The 17,606-nt window shown below is 40.6% G+C and overlaps 2 protein-coding genes and 1 pseudogene across 3 annotated transcripts; 2 read left to right on the top strand and 1 right to left on the bottom strand.

Moving 5' to 3' along the window:
- Positions 1-655: 655 nt before the first annotated feature.
- Positions 656-9,542, top strand: LOC144662534 (uncharacterized; annotated as a pseudogene). The gene is made up of 8 exons (XR_013572467.1): positions 656-988; positions 2,145-2,352; positions 2,846-3,164; positions 3,627-3,767; positions 4,196-4,518; positions 4,792-6,078; positions 7,022-7,292; positions 8,326-9,542. The product of XR_013572467.1 is annotated as an uncharacterized LOC144662534 (transcript).
- On the bottom strand, positions 9,534-15,487 carry LOC144662635 (zinc finger HIT domain-containing protein 1-like). The gene is made up of 6 exons (XM_078523496.1): positions 15,379-15,487; positions 13,322-13,495; positions 12,595-12,641; positions 11,948-11,986; positions 11,197-11,288; positions 9,534-10,102 (listed from the first exon to the last, which is right to left on the bottom strand). The coding sequence occupies exons 1-6, from the start codon at positions 15,470-15,472 to the stop codon at positions 10,000-10,002; spliced, it is 549 nt and encodes a 182-aa protein (XP_078379622.1). The 5' UTR covers positions 15,473-15,487; the 3' UTR covers positions 9,534-9,999.
- LOC144662636 (tRNA-splicing endonuclease subunit Sen15-like) lies at positions 15,471-17,200 on the top strand. Its single transcript, XM_078523497.1, is given in 2 exon segments — positions 15,471-15,690; positions 15,693-17,200. Coding segments are annotated over 2 exon segments (546 nt in total). The 3' UTR covers positions 16,019-17,200.
- The last annotated feature ends 406 nt before the right edge of the window (positions 17,201-17,606 follow it).

Raw genomic sequence — 17,606 nt, 5'->3', positions numbered from 1 at the left:
ATAACGAGTAAAAGAAGCTCGACGGTATTTCAAACGGACGTTTTAGCTCATCGTGAATTCTTGACCGAGCGATCCGTAATTAAGGATGGGCCGATACTCGATACCAAATATTCGATACACCGATATTTTGACAATTTTGAAAAGTATCGATACTTTCGAAAAATATCGCTTTTTCGATACGTTTTCGATACTGCACACATGACCTGAGCCTGCGGTCTTCTGGTCAGCACGTGAGGTTTGAAAATGCGATTTTGCTCAAAGAAATATTGATGTTCTTGTCAATATTTGAATTTTTCTTGCCTTGACTTGATGTCCAAACATTGCTGATGCAACAGTGAACCCAAAAGACCAAAATCAACATTCTTGGCTAACATTTATAACGCCAGGTCTGTCCTTTGTATGGTCACGGGACAAACCAATGACGTCAGGACGGAAATTACGTCATAATATCGATATCGATATCGAGAAAAAAGGCAAATATCGTATCGATATCGTATCGTTTTGAAAAACGTGTATCGGCCCATCCTTATCCGTAATGGCAAACTAAAAAACCTCATGTACGCTATCACCGAAGTGTAACGTTTCAACGAATTCAAAACAAAAATGAAAACAAACCCTGAGTCTGCGCAGTACGGACTGGAAATCATCTTTAAGGATTGTGTGACTCTAAAAACAGTGGCTAGCTTTGATAAGTGAAAAGCAGTTACAACGGGAGAAATCTCGACTATGAAGTCTTTTCACGGGCTTTTCATCGTTAGGGTCGATTCCTTGATTCGTTTACTTTACATTATACGCGTTTAAGTTTCCTTTTTAGAACATGACTGAGGCGAAAGACATCGACGCCATCGACAATATTATGGACATGGTCCGAATAATGGAGGCCCTTGGTGTTTCGCTTGAAGGACTTCAGACATTGAACGAGATGAAGGACCGGGTGAAAGAAACGCTTACAACTTCAGAGAGGAAATCCAGTTGGACGGCAAAGGAGGTAAGAGAATTACGTTGGCTGAGCTTTGTGCCGTGTGCGACGAATGCAAACTGCAGACCAACAGACTGTTTTACATATTTAGAGAAAAAAGGTTCACGGAGGCTAAATATTCAGGCAGAGAAAAAGGAACAGAAGAAGAAGTCTGCAAGTCTGCAGTCTGCATTGATGAATTGCTTCTTAATCGATTCCTACCGAATCTGACCGAGAATGTTCCTTGAAAGGAAGTGGTGCTAGCGCGAGACCCCACATGCCCAGTTATGTGTGTGATATTTGTTATAACTGTTCCCCTAGCTTTTTTATAATATGACAATCCTGTTCGTGTTGTTTTCTTTTGCCTTTGGATAAACGGGCAAATTAAAAGAATAAGAAAGGTATTAAATGACGCTTTGAACAGAAAGATATTAAACCGAGGTTCAAATTGAATAAAGGCATCAATTTTACTCTTCCGTACAGTAGATTTTGTGGCTTCATTTTACCCTTAGTATATTTTGGTCTTTTCCTTTGTTGTGATGCATGGTAATATATAATATAAAACGAATGTGAAAATGAAATACCGCATTGTGCCAAGAGTTAAAGTATACAGGGAGGTCAATTTCAAGGCGGAATCGAAGTGGAATGCACATCCTTCATTTTATAACGAAACTTAGAATTTACTATTCTTCATTTCTTCGAGGAAACGATTCTGCTAGGGCAAAACTTTGTCAACTAAACAGGCCCATTGTTCCTTGCTTTCTTAGAAAAGCGGCGATTACTTCTTTGAATTTGTAATGAGCTGTCTGAAGTGACCCTCGGTGTCAAGTCTAAATTATAATCAACAGTGAAATTTTGAATTGTTAAAATAGATCTGTGGAAAACGACAACGGCAGCGCGAACAGAGGGCTAGCCTAAACGGTTCTTCAATAGCTGAATCACACTTTGCAAGTGAGAGCGCCAGGCATTCCGATTTGAATACTTCTTACTTACAATTCCGTGACGTACGTTGCTATAAACCCGCACTGTCACGAACTCCAAAGCTTACAAAATTTCTATAGTTTGCAAAGAATATTTGGGATATTCTCACTTACCTATAGCTAGTCGTTTAGCACACCTGTTTTAAAATATAGAATAAGAACTTCTTAGTGTAGCGGTAACTCTAGCTATTGCTTCTCACGATCAGGCCTTTTCTGTGTTAACTGAGGCCAAGGAGGAAGATGAGAGAAAAAGAGCAACCCTGTACCAGTTCTACGAGGATACGGAGGATTGTTTGAGCAGAATGGATAGCAAGGTTCTAACTCTTTTAGAGCTGAATATAGGGAACCTCAAAGATAAAATCGCTATGAACAAACGGAATCTAAAGCAGAAGGAATACATTGCCCTCGTTGCAGGTGAGTTATGAATAAAATATCATTTCTTAGAAAGAGCTTCTTAACTAGCTATTAGCGGTAGGTGATTAAAGGGTCGCTTACAGGTTAAGTCAGATTGATGTTGTAATATCCACCAAAATGCATTACCGGGGTCTCAGTTTAAATTAAGGCTTGGCTTTGAAGGTTGGACAGATTATTGTTTCCCTTCCCCCCCCCCACCCCCACTCCCTAACATTTTTAAAAATTAAGGCGAAGTCTCTATTCTTCGAGCCCTCGGCTTTCTAACATAACTCGAACCAAAAATGGTTTACCTTCAATTTGCTTCATTAATAAAGTCGATAATTGCATTTTTCCCCCCAATTTCGTGATTTCCCTCAAGCAAATTGTGTTCCCTTGGAGGGATTCCACTTAAGACTGCCATACGGTTTTAAGTGCCAGAGTGTTGCAATGTCACTTTAAAAATAGTTTTAAAGATTTGATTGAAATGGCCTACTAAATACGATTGTCTTACCAGGTGAGACAAGTTCTGGAAAGAGTACCTTGCTGAATCTGATTCTTGGAGAGAAACTTCTCCCTTTTTCTCATCTCAGCACAACGTCCCCACTCTCTGTGAGTTAAAATACGGAACAACGCCGAAATTAGTGGCGCACTTTAAAGACAAGGATCCCGAAACAGGACTCACCGAGAAGACTGTCTGGCTTGGCCAGTCAATGGAAACCTCTCAACAAAGCTACCTTGATGTGATTTCTTCTTTTGTCCACGTAAAGACAAATCGAGAGAAGGGTTCGTATTTTAAGAAGATTGAACTGTTTTGGCCACACAGGCTTCTGAAGGTTAGTAATGAGTAAAGACTTGATCTAAAGTATCTTCGATAGGCAATTTTTGTTTGTTTTGGTGTAACTTATAAGGGGCACTGTCTTCTAAGAGAAGTAAAAAATGCAGTATACAATCATATTCTTTTAACATGCAAAAAGTATACCAGAGAACTAGTTGTTAAGCCAACTGCTAACTGCTTGGTTTCATTGGAAAGTCATTGAGTTTCATCAAGGCTTTGAAATGGCAAAAATGGAGACTATCCCATAACGTAAGCTTAGAGCAGTGGGCGAAATAAAAATTGCCTTTATGCTATACCAGGGATGTAAACCCAAACCTAGTCTGTGAACAGGCTCTCTGGTCGAGGGGGCGAAAAGAAAGCGGAAAGAAAAAGAAGGGGGAGCCTGCTCGCAGTCTAACCCAAACCAAAACGTGACTTTTTATATTATATCATTCTCATGTAACTAACATTTTCTCTTCAGCAAGGAATCGTTATAGTGGACTGTCCTAGTGTTGGCGAATCCATCATAGTGGACGACATGGTTAAAGAATATCTTCCAGAGGCGTTTGCTTTCATCTACGTAATCAACAGTGGGAACATCGCTGGCATACAGAAAGGCATGGTAGGTTTACTGAAATACTGCTGAAATACTTAACAAGAAAGCTAATTGTGATTTTGTACTCGCTATCGTCATTTTTTTTATTAGGGGTTTCATATAAATTATATCAGGCTAGAATTTCCATTATCTTTTACCTCCTTTCGTTCTCTATTGGGATATTAGTCCAAAAGCGCGTAGAAAAGTAGGCTGGAACTGCTGGAATAGAAAGGATTGCTGGCTGCGGAGCTTGAGGTAAAAGGAAACCACACAAACCCACATTAAGCACATAATCAACTGCCAAATGGTGATGGTTCCCATAAATCCAATGACGTCCTTTCCTGTACCAGCACCCATTACCCCCTTAATTGAAAAAAGTCTAATAACAGTATAAGAGGGTAGAGTTAAAATGTTATTTGCAAACAAACATCCACCGTTCTTCGGTTTGTCTTTAGGTACGAAAACTCATTGAACACGCCAGAAAGGTATCTCTTGACCAGCAGAGTGAATCATCAGCAACCCAAGCTCTGTTCGTGTGTAACAAGTGGGACCAAGTGCCACCAGACGAAGCTGATGAGGTTAGGAAATACATCATTAAAGAACTCAAACAGTGCTGGCCCAGTCTGGACCCAGAGTCCCAGATCATTTACATGTCATCTACCAATGCTCTCAGGGCACAAGTGTTTGGAATAATCACCGACGAATTTGCGGGCCTAATGAATGGTATCAGGTCCATGGTTTTGAAAAGCATCGAAGCAAGGCTACAGGCACAATGGAGGTAATTGTTGGCCAGGATTGCCGTTAAAATCTGCAACTAGCAAATGTATATTTTGGAATCGTAAATACAGGTTACTGCTATCATACAAAATCGTGGCTTCACCATTATTTCAGCCGGCTCCGATTCCTTTGGAAAACAGTATTGTTCGCTCTTGAATCTTCATAGTACAAGTAAATAAGTATCGTGCAGCAAAAACCCTTTAAATTAGGGTAGCAACTGAAAGCATTTTGAAGACTGTTGGACTATCTAACACAATAGTGCTTTTTTTTTCAGGTGGCTTGAGTATCTCCTTTCTCGCATGGTTTACCAAACCAAAGCCTTAATTCTTAATTCTCACAAAGATCGTTCAAAAGTTAATGAGAGAATGGTGCTCATCACTGACCGCCTGGTGATGATCGAAAAACAGCAGAGTTCAGTTAACAAGGAGCTGCAAAAGTATCTGGAGAACAAAACAGACAACGCTGTTAGCAAACTGTCCAAGTACCTCAAGTCTTCTGGCGTTGTTGGACAATTTACATCGTGGACGTTAGATGATGTTCCAAACATGGAGGATAGCTGGCAGGTGACCAAACATTACATCCAGAAAGCACTGATGAAGCGACTTCAGGACGTGATCGCCGCGTGGGAAGAAGAGCACCACGTCTTTGCCGATGCTCGCACTTCTCTAATTCAGTACTTCAAACAACGATTTAACTTTGTTGAGGAACAACTTCGAAATCTGGAGACCTCCATTTTAGCAGAAGATGCAACCAGTCCTGCAAGCAGTCCCGTGGATACAGAGAGCTTTACGGTGGCTGAAAGGGTTATCATTGGCGTCACAAGCCCCATTTGGGTTCCAGTCGGCCTGGTTGCTTTGATAGTCAGTGCTCCTGTCGTTGGTGCTATGGCCGTCAAAGAGAAGTTCGAAGATTGGAGCAAAACAAGAAAGAACGAAAAACATAAGTACGGATTAATGGCAGAAGCTTCCAAAAACTCTGACATGACTGAGGTAGCCATTGAACAGAATCTACGGTCGTCCGTGGTGGAGCATCTGAACGACTCTCAAGATTGTCTCAAGCAACTTGAAAAGTACGAAAAAGATAAGTGTGCATTCATGGCGAGAGCTTCCAAGGAATATCTAACTGAAGCGGCTGAAGAACAAAATCTGCGGTCGTACGTGGTGGAGCAACTGAAGGAGTCTCGAGATTGTCTAAAGAAAGTTTTAGCTCTTATCTCTGAGCTCATTGATGCTGCCAAAATGCTATGTCAACAGCTTAAAGATGAACACCGATCACGAAAAGAAATAGATTTCTACAAACCTTTGTACCAGAAGAGTTTGAAGCTGAGGGAACGTATAGCCCTGTTCGGCATCAAAGATGTGTGCCCCATGGACATCAGTTGCAGCGATTTGGAATGGAACGACGATCAAAACTCACATCTTGGAACAGGTACGTTTGCTTTCGTCTTTCGAGGGACGTTAAAGCAGCCAGAAAGAAATCAACCCGTGGCTTTGAAAGTTTGGAAAGAGGAGCTAAACCACTCTAACGCAAGTGCCTTCCTTGCTGAAAAAGAAATGTTGAGGTAAATTTTTGTCACGATGAACAAGTTTTTCCTTTGCAAATACATACAAGAGAAAATCTGCTCGCTTACAGCCAGTAGCAACAAAAAATGCTGTAGAAGTTACGTTTAAAAAGGTTGTACTGAAAGCAAGTAGTTAAAAACACGTTCTTCCATAAAAATCTTTACAAAACGATAAAAACGAAAACGGTCACTTGGTAGTCTAATTCATGCAGTCACTTCTTCAAGTGATGAAGTATTATTTCAGTGACTAATCACTTAACGTTTCAATCTATTCCTCATTAGCATAACCCCAGCTGCCGTCTATTGCAAATCGCGCAATCTGATTGGCTACACAGGTGCCTTCTATTTAACAATTAGACGGCAAGCTCGAGGTTTCTACCGGCTGATAGTTGGCGAGGGGCGAAACCCCGAGCCAACTATCAAAAGCCGGTAGAAACCGAGAGCGAGCCGTCTAATTGTGTTAGCATAACCCACTGACCGATCTATTAAACTCAGAATATCGCTAGAATAGATTTATTGAAGGTTTTGATTGATAAAATTTAGCGAAGACAACGCGCGCGCTCCGAGAGCCTTCTACGGATCGATAGTAGGCACCTGTGTAGCCAATCAGATTGCGCGATTACCAATAGTAGGTCAGTGTGGTTATGCTAACGATCGTTAGACGGCTCTTGGTGCGCGCGCTCAGTTTTTTGCGGAATTTTATCAACAAAACATTCAAAAAATCAACTCTAGCTCTATTTTTTGTTTAATAGATCGGCGGCTGGGTTATGCTAACACAATTAGACGGCTCGCTCTCGGTTTCTACCGGCTTTTGATAGTTGGCTCGGGGCTTCGCCCCTCGCCAACTATCAGCCGATAGAAACCTCGAGCTTGCCGTCTAATTGTTAAGTAGAAACCTTGAGCTTGCCGTCTAATTGTTAAATATTACCGTTTCTTTTTACAGGAAGTTGAATTGTCCCTTCATTGTTAAGTTCTTTGGAGCAGCACTGCTAAATGAAGGGGATCGGGTGAGGGCCATCCTAGTAATGGAGCTATGCAAAGGAAACCTGATGAGACACATTTTCCTGAATCCTAAGAACATACCTGGATTGCCGTCCTCAACACCACCAACCGATAGGAATACAATCCGATGGGCAAAAGAAATCACTGTTGCGCTGGAATTTATTCACGAACAGGGAATCGTTCACCGGGACTTCAAGTTGGAAAACGTATTGGTAAGATGAATCATATAGGATATGTCGTACAATAATAAAGATTGTGAATTTTAAATTCGGTGATAAATGAGCTCCCAACGAGAATCGAACCCATGGCCTCCCAGATACCGGTTGGGTGCTCTAATCAATTGAGCTACGAGAGACTCGTTGTGAGCTGGGCCATTTACTAGGTTCATATGTGACACGCGTCCTGCATACTGCTAGGATCAGCAATGTTGAAAGCGCCAAGTGTGTGATAGATAATAAAGATGGTGAATTTTAAACTCGGTGATAAATGATAAAGATAAAACGTTTAATATGTCACGAGCATGGGACAAAGAAAATCTAAGTCCCCGACGGGAATCGAACCCATGGCCTCCCAGATACCGGTTGAGCGCTCTAACCAACTAAGGTACGAGAGACTCGTGGTGAGCTGGGCCATTTACTAAGTTCATAGGGGACTCAGATTTTCTTTGTCCCATGCTCGTGACGTATTGAACATTTCATATTTATTAAGATGTTCCCTTTTGGTGCGCTTGGTTAATTTTGACCTGATTTTTAGACGGTCTGAGTTCGTGGAGAGTGACTGCGAGCTAGCCTACTTCAGACCGTCCAAAGATCAACATAAAGCTAAATTAAGGCTCTGCGCTTTGTTTTGTTACATTGGTCAGCTGGTAACTTGTCATGGTATAGTCAACTGTTGTTCGTGAAGGAAACTGTTCGGGTATGAGCAGGAACATTCATAGAAACATACAAACAGCAGTAATTGACATAATAATAAAACGCATGATGTGAAAAAACCTGAACTTCACATTTCGTACGCTAGTCAAAAGACATACTTTAAAGTGGCCGTTCAAAAGGTCTAACGGACGATTATATGTAAGTGCTTTCCTTGCTGAAACAGAAACGTTTCACGTGAAACTCCGTTAATCTCGGTACCACACCTCCTATTCGATCGCTCAAATCGAATCCTAATCGGTGATCTTTTATTTTCTTGTAATTAAATAACACAAGAATAATAGTTTGTTCTGTTAATCTTTGTATTCGTTAACAGATAACCTACGAAGATGTTGTCAAGATCGCTGATGTTGGTGTCTCAAAACAAGCAAACATGATCACCGGTACTATGGCCGGAACACCTGCCTACGTCGCACCGGAAGTGATCAGATCCAATGTGTACGATAGCAAGGCGGATATATACAGCTTTGGTATCATAATGTGGGAGATGTGGTATGGTAAGAGGGCCTTTCTTGATGTTGGAGGAGATTTGAATACGTTTTTTGGCAAAGTGGTCGAAGGTGTCAGACCGTCCCATGTTGAGGGCAGGAGGAAGCCTCTAGATGGCTGGCAGCATCTCATGCAATGGTGCTGGGATGGAGAGGCAGACGAACGACCAACTGCTGCAATGTGTCACAAAGAGTTGACCAAACTGTACCAGAAAGCAATAACAACCATTTGAACTATCTTTATTAGGCGTGCACTTCAGCTTATTGTCGCCGCGCCGCGTGTTGCAGCGACTTGTCGCCTAGTGTGTCCCCGACCTTAAAAGGTGCGCGCACTAATCGCGTAAAATTCCCCCACACCATCCCCCCTAAATAATTTACCGTACCTTACTAAAGACTGCGTTCTACGCTGCCCTAAGTCATAATGACGACGACAAACCACCTGAACGGACAATAGGAAAAAGAAACAAACAAAATGGATCGAAACCCACCAATCAGGTTCCCAGGGCCTCTCCTCCCCGCCTCTGGGAGGCGGAAAGAGAGAATCCTTGGGAAGGATGTTGACCAATCACAACACACGGACCTGACCTTGAACCCACTAAAGTAGACTTCTTCAGGGTTCGTACCTTTTTCACAAACAATTTTCCAGTACTTTTCCAAAACTCAGATTGATTTTTCCAGGACTCCAAAATTCACATTAGTCTCAATATTATTTCTCCTTACTGTCTGTGCATTTCTTATAATGTAAGTTCTGAGAATTCAGTTGCTACTTGAGTTTAACAGATTTCCCGAACTTTCCAGGACCGGTAGTCTTCTCCCAGGACTTTCCAGTTCTGGAAGGTGCCACAATAAAATTCCAGGACTTTCCAGAACCCGTACAAACCCTGTTCTTTCTTTTCCGAGACGTTTTCTTAGGTAAATCAAGGCAGCGTAAAGCACAGCCGTTGGTTGAGTTCCAAACTTCAGAGTTTGTATTCTACTGAATGGCACAGTAAACAAGTGTAACAAGTTGTTAAGCGTTAGTACAATAAAGTTGTCATTGTCTTTCTATTCATTTTATTAATTTTTATAACTTAATTACAGATGGACCATTTTCCTGTTCAGTAGGGATGGCTTTGCATCGATCCCTATGAAAAAAGAGTAAGAGTGATGCTGCAAGCTGGCGCAACGTTAATACTATTCTTTGAAATGTCAAAGTCGTTTTGAGAAAATTGTAAAACGGAACTGAGGGATTTTAAACCAGAAAAAACGCTAAGAGTTCAGCGACAGATCTCACGTCAACGTAACATAACGATACATGTCGTCACTACTCGTGTTGCTTAGCAACTGCTTCGACCAAAACCGCAGGCTTAGTCAGACCAATCTGAATTTCACTGTATTCCTTGCCGCCATAGAAATGCGGAGCAGGGCGTTCATTGCTGAAGGGTCCGAGTCACTGTTACTGTTTTCTACGGACGCTTGTAGCTTTGTGAAATACATCAGAATGAAGTGGTGGTAACAGCGGCTCACACTGTCCACTTGAGGCATCTTGTGTCTTGGTGTGTCGACAAACACTTCACACAGCAATATCTTGTTCCACAAGATACACACGTGTAGTTTGAAGGAAATGTACAGAGCAGTCAAGGAAGCGCAATCACTTATTACTACATTGATAAAACAGACAAACAACCCCCCCCGGGGGGGGGGGGTACTCCCTATAATAGCCTATACGGGGAGGTTCCGCCTGAAAGGGGTAGCTTTTTCAGGCTCCAGGTATATAAAAGGGTAGGGATTTCATAAGTTTAGGTATATGAAAGGGTAGGAAATTCTATCATTAAGATATTAAAAAGGCCTTTAAGAACAGACGCAACATAAAAATGCCAGGAAAATGTCCTGTTTTAAGTATATGTTGTGTCGTGTAGGTACATGAAAGGGGTATCTTTTTTCTATAAAAGGTATGCGAAAGAGGTGCTTTTCTGTCAAAATGGTATATAAAAGGGTAAGGAGTTGGACCTCGGGGCGGCGCCTCCCCGTATAAAACTTTTTTGAGTGCCCCCCCCCCCCCGGAAACAAACAAACAAAGAAATGTAACCATTTCTAGCAGTGGTAGTCAGATCGTATTAAATACAAGAGTTTGTGTCTGTTATCCAATGAAAAACTGTAATGGCCAACTCTGAGCCGTTTGGATGATCTTTATCTCAACTCCTACTGTAAAAGCTCTGGGTTGGGTTCAAACCATATGTCAGTTAGGGTACATTTAAAAGAAATTAAGTGAACTTTTTACTGTTTCAGTGTTGTTTAGTAACATTTTCACAGTAACAAAAAAAGTAAATGTGGCGATGAATTACTTTAAAGCATGAAGTTATCTTGTTTTATTTTTCATAAAATATAATCTACCATCAATGTGAGGGGAAGGCTTATTAGAGAAAGGGGGAGGGGTATTAAAAATAAACTTCAGGAGGGGGCATACTAGAGAAGGGGGCTTAACAGAACTTAGGGTAGTCACATCTAATCAAAACTGAATTAATGGCTTATAGAAGCACTAGAGGACTGATGAAGGAAACCAGCCAATGTTTCATGTTTTTTTCTACTTGCAACTTCATTTAGCCAGGCATTAATGCTTGAAGAAACATTGCATGGACACCCAAATACTAGTGAATGTGCAAGTGGCAAATGATTGGAAGTTAACTTAAAATAAGTGAGAAAGAATAATAAAAGGATATCCACAGACGGAACAGAAGTGCCTTTCTGGAAACTTTGATGGGGGAACATTGGCTGAGTTGTATGAAGGCTCGCCTGCTTCTGCTTCCTGTTGCTGAATAACATAAACGAACAAACAATTTATATTACATCTAGAAGGTGCTGTAAGTTGACAAGAAACCTGAAACTTTACATGCAGTATTGGTTGGCTGTGCCCATGTTATCATATTCAGAGCAAATTTGGAATTTTATAGAAGACCTTCTCATTCATATTTGGCCAAATTAAAACATAAATAAAATTATTTCTTGTACAAGACAAACAAGAAACATTAAATAATTACTTTAGACCTTGTTGGGAGGTGCAGTGGCCTAATGGTTAGGGCAGTGGACTCTGGATTAGGCGGTCTGGGTTCAGGCTCTAGCCAGGGTCATTGTGTTGTGTTCTTGTACAACTTTACTCTCACAGTGCCTCCCTCAACCCAGGTGTATAAATGGGTACCAGCGAATTTACATGTAATGCTGGGGTAACCCTGCGAAGGACTAGCATCCCATACAGGGGAGAGTAGAAATACCCCTAGTTGCTTTGTGCTACTGAAACCAGGATAACTATAGCTCCAGCCTGATGGGCCACTTGGCTTGAACAGTGAGCAAACAGTCTCAATTAACTAACATCTAAGTCATGTAATGTGGCCGCACCCCTTTGTATGCATTTCAGACCTTTAATTATCATACTAGGTTACAATGTTATTATTTAATTATTTAGAATACACTTACTGCCTCTTCCAGCAACATGGCAAAAGTTCTTCTAAATCTCTAATGAAAGACAAAACAAAAATTTAAATTTTGTTCGTGCAAAGAATTTTTATTGCTCTATTATTGAACACTGATTGAAGGAATCTTTTTTGGGGTGGTTCTAGAGACTAACAATATTAATGGTTACTGAAAATTCTCAAAGGGAAATACAACTGGTCGTTTGATGTATCTTTATGTTATACCAAATAGTAGTTGTAACGAATGCATAGCTAGTGGCTGTACAATCGTGAACCAACCCTGACAAGAAGTCTTTCACAAACCATATGCATTGTATGAAGAACTTGGTGATCAGACGTGGCAGCAAGTCAGTATTAATTAGTGAAAAATTACTGGCACACATAAGGCCATTCATTCAATGTCATGAGCTACATGACTTGTAAAAGTTAGTCCTTTTATTTAAATAGCATCCTATGGTCAGAGAACGATATAAATGATTTGACTAGCAAGTGTAGGGTACAAGTACTGGTAATATAATTTGAACAATTGGTGGTGATTATGATAAAGTGCACAAGCTATACTATTATACACTGCAGTATTATTTCATTTACTAAACTGGGAATGACTCTATCTCACTGTACTTAATCTATTAAAATGCATTTTGTGCAGACCTGTTTAAACAGCTCCCCTGTTTTGGATTTCCTTTTCCTTCTCTTGTCTACAAGATAAAACATGACATGTCAAATGTGGTACCAAACATGTTACAAATGCAGAATGAACAGTTCTACTTTAAGCCAGCCAGTTATATTGGATTACATAAGGGTTACAAACCCTGATCAGTAAAATAATCTTGATTTGAAGTATCACAAATTCACAAATGATAAAACAATGATAGATGTGTTATGGGAAAAATTTTGGTATGTTTATTTGACCTAGAGGTGTATCGCTCACTAAGGTTCTTCAATTTGGGCTTGCGCACGAACTAAAACTATTAATATAAGGCATGGTATGAAATATTCTATATTTCATATGTGTTATAGAATATTTTTATATGTGATTTAAGTGGCCATATTGGTGTTTCAAACAATGCCATTTCTAACTTTTTTAAAAAAATTACTGATTACTTGCCTGATGCAAAAAATGTCTATTGTTAGGGGAGGTGCTACAGAAAATATCCACACCCTTCCCCTGACAAGATTTTTTTTTGCTTTGAACCTCTACACCCCCACCCCCCTTCCTCCAGGATTTCTACTTCAGCTTTAGTTAACACTTTTTTTAACTTTTGACTTTTGAGACCCCCACATGACCTGCCATTGGGGTATGAAAAGACATTTTCTTGAACTACACAATAACAATTTGGCTGCCACAAAAAATGCTCCATATTCTCGTGGTAAATACCTTCCATGGTGTCGTTAAATGCTGGAACCTTCATTTTGGCAGGGACTACTGTCAGGTGAGAATGAGGATCATCTTGAAAGTTGTCCTTTTCCAAAGCCTCAAGTTGTCTTTTCTGACGTCTTCTCCGTGTTGCACTATCAAGAATTTTCCTACTTGAGATGTCCCTAATCCTCCCTAGAATATCAATGAGATATACTTGACCATACTTCACTCACTCTTCTCACTCCCTTTAACCCTAACCCTAAGGCGTACCACAAAATAAACTCAAAAGCCCTGTCCAAACAGTAACACAAGTGGACGCAAGTAGTCACAAGCTGAACTTGTGTGCAGACTTGTGTTGACTGGCCAAACGGACTCACACAAGACTTGCGTTGACTTGTGTTAGGTGGCCAAACAGTGAAAAACTTGTGTGCAAATTTGATATTGACCAATTGAAAGTGAACGCAAGTCAATGCAAGTGCACACAAGTCCTGGCCAAACAGAGACACAAATGAATGCAAGTTGGAAACTTGCATGCACTTGCGTTAAGAGACTAGCAGCAATAGCATATCGTAAAATTCTAATTATAAGCCCTGGGCTTATACCACTCCATACAAGGTTAAGGGTGGGCCTATAAATGGAAGGCCCTTCTATCCGAAAGGGGGGGGGGGGGAAGGGGGGCAGTGTTGATCGAAATATGTTTTTAAGTTAAGAAGTCATAATTAAGCAACATTTAGCCCTGTTCACTTCTGTACTGTCATCCAGCACAGGGGGCTTATAACTGGCTAATCTACAATCCGATATATTTTCAAAATCCTGCTCCAAACCTTGACGAAACTGAATAAGCCCATACCCTTAAAATAAAAACCCATGAGCTAATATTTAGGTTAAGCCTTGAGAGAATATCTTCAATTTCTATGAGTGTACAAACTGTATACCCTAAGGGCCTGATTACATGAGCCGGGCTGGCCTGGTTAGCCGGGCTGGCTCTGTTTGCCGAGATCTCAGCACAGGCTGTTAAACACAACAAAAATCAATTTTGCGTATACATGACAACTGGGCCAGCCCGGTTAGCCAAGATCCCGGTATCACGATGCCAGGACCCCGGCTAGCCAGGATGAAAATTTCCCATGTTATCGCCTTCACTGGGCCAGCCCGGCTTGCCGGGCCAGCATTAAATTTTTCTTCCAAGCAGACCATTTTAGATGTCAAAATCCCTACCCTGGGAGAACTTACGATGTCAAATTCCCGTGGTTGCCCCCTGCCCCCATCCTGGGGCAAACCATTGATAGGTGCATAAATGGGATGTGAGGCAGAACAACTCATGTAGCTTTATAAGTGTAGAAAATAAAACAGCAAATTGCATCCGACTCAATCTTCCCGCCAAAATCATTCGTGCATATTTAAACCGTCGTTCGTGCCAAATCTAGTCCACCCCGGGCTGGCTCGGTTCATGTAATACCGGGCTGGAAGTCATTTCGGCAAACTGAGCCAGCCCGGCTAACCATAGCCTGCGAGAGCAGACGCATTTCCGGCCGTCGCTTCTCTCCGCCGAAAAATAGCGTCTGCGAAACCGAGCCAGGAAACGATTTCTGTTTCGGCGGAGAGAAGCGACGGCCGGAAATGCGTCTGCTCTCGCAGGCTAGGCTAACCAGGCCAGCCCGGCTCATGTAATCAAGCCCTAATGTAAAGCTTGTACGTATTATTTTTTGCATTTGAAAATTGCGATGGTTTGATTGTATTGCCCATAATCATGATTTGTGACTACTGAGGTCCAGTCGATGACCCCTTGTTTATAAGTTGGAGAAAAGCAAGGTTGATCGATTGAATGATTGATCGACAAATTGTAAATCGACCACAACTTGTTCTTGTTGTCGATCACACAACTTTTAATTTCAAGCATGTGTGTTTTGGCGCCATTTCATGGATCGCAACATTAAATTAGCTACGTTTGTTGTGAGCATTTCATGCTACCCTGTTTGTCACTTCAATCAAGATTACTTTTAAACCTAAACCCTGCAATACTATTCGATTTGAATGTTTTAAAAGAATGAAAAATACAGAAAAGAAGTTTTTACCTGACTCGCGACGGTTCGCCATCTTGAAAATATGGCTACTCGTGCCAGCCTCTCCGCGGTTTTGCGTGGAACGCCTGGCAAAGACTGCCATCATGGCTTCGAAAGGCGAAGCTCAGTTGAAAGTTACACGAGAAAACTGGCTGGAAAATCACCCGAAATTCAAGGAGATACAGTCATATGGATACTACAGTGGAAAACCTTCATTGGCAAGAGCAGTCATGACGGTTTACTTGGACTTGTGTGAAAGCAAACATTGGTTTAGCGTTACAATTCATCCATGCGAATCCGTGAAGCTGGTGTATATAACAGGAAAGCGGACAAAAAGTCCACGTATGATATTGTAGTTCCACTTACAATAGACACAGCTTTAACAACGGAGGAAATTCAGAACATTATTCAGAAAGTTAGCGGTAATCAGTGTGAAGAAGAAGTTATAGAAGACACAGAAATTGAAGGTGGAAGCCACGCTTGTCCGAGGGTACGTGTGACAGTGGCTTTTTGCGAGGCGGATTCTACTGTTGCGTATTACGACTTTTTTCAGGGCCTTGTTCCACCGGATCCACCGAATGAGGAAGAAGAAGAAGAAGTGAAACCTAAACGTAAAAGAAAAAGACCGAAGAAGGAAGTTAGCAAAAGTTAATGTACATGTGCGTGACACACTAGAACTCCTAACAATATTGTTATTATTAATAAATATTCATGCACGCACTTGAACGATAAATAAAATATTGATCCCTTGGAGAAAGAAACATTCATTTACTGCTGGACATTTTGAGTTAGACAATAGTCCAGCCAACATTCAAGCTTTGATTCGAGAACTTTGTGGTTACTTCTAATATCCAAAACTGGCATATTAAAACAGACTTACATTTTGGCGCATAATTTCATTACTTTATTGGCAGCAATTCGAAGAATTCTCATTGACCCATATTTTTGACATTAAACATGATTCAGTCATTACTTATCAGCAGGCACTGTTGATTTTGGGCATTTGCGACCAGTCTACACATAATGCTAGAAAGTGTATTAATCATCAGTTTTACATGTCTTGCTTGGTTGTATTGGACAGTACCAAAAAAATATTACACTTAATTACTGCAAACTGGAAAATTACACTGGAACTGATTTCCTTATGCTCTGGATTGGAAACCTATGTTTAAGAAGTGGCAGAGCAGTGAAAACAAGTCAGCAGATTAAAGCTGATAATGTGCGCTGATGAGAAAAACTGGAGTGGGAGTTCTCACTGGCTCATTCCACTATGATTCAATCTCTTATGTGCCCATTCGCAGGCTATTGGTTCCCTTCTTTATGGTTTTCAAAAACAAACTCAACTGTTTGTAGAGATGGCAGAATCAGGGGGGGGGGAGCTTTCCTTCTCCCCCACCCCAATATTTTATGAAAAAATAGACTTCCTAAAAGAAAGAGAGCCTCGTATAAGCCCCTCCCTCACTTCAAGTCACTAGTCAGCCCCCAAATTAGAAAATTGCTCTGCTGTCCCTGGTATGTTGTCCTCTTATTATCCACCTTGACATTTATTTTTCTTCTCCCCACAAAATGTATCAACAGGACATTCTGTCATTCAATTCTGTCTTAGTGTAATCATACTTATGCTAAACAAATCAGACTCTCACTGTCACTTGTGCACTGTGGTTGTTTGATTTCGCTAATCACTGTTAATGTATGAAAACAAACTTAATGAGATCCCACTCAGTTGGATTACATGTACCATTTATTATTGTAATTAAACAATTTTAATCCACATATTTTGTTCAATCCATACTTTTATTTGGTTGTTTTACACTTTTATAAACTGCTTCTCATACTAACACATACAATCTACAGTTCATCTTCAGCCACAGTTATTAAATATACATGTAAATAACAGCATTACATTCATAGCAAATGCTGCATACACAGAAGAAATATACATCTTAATTAAAGTCATGTTATGACTTTTATTTCCCTTTTTACAGTGTAGGTCAAATGTAAGAAATATTTACTTCATTCAGTTCTCATAGTTTATCTATTTTGATTATTTTTTGAATTATTTTAGCGAGAACCTATCTACTGGTGGTCAAATTATTTTGATTATTTTATCTCAACAAGCTTCAGGGTTCGAGACTAACAGTAGCCAACTAGCCAAAGACTACTAAAATTTAGGTTTTGGCTACCAGGTTTAGCATTCCTACTAGCCATTTGGCTAGTTAAAAACTCGGAAAAGTCAACAG

Source organism: Oculina patagonica, chromosome 8 (assembly GCF_052425735.1).
Source record: "Oculina patagonica isolate OP01 chromosome 8, crgOcupat, whole genome shotgun sequence".
NCBI lineage: Eukaryota > Metazoa > Cnidaria > Anthozoa > Scleractinia > Oculinidae > Oculina > Oculina patagonica.
Note: the sequence above shows the minus strand (reverse complement) of the source record. Positions and strands in the feature narration are given on the sequence as shown.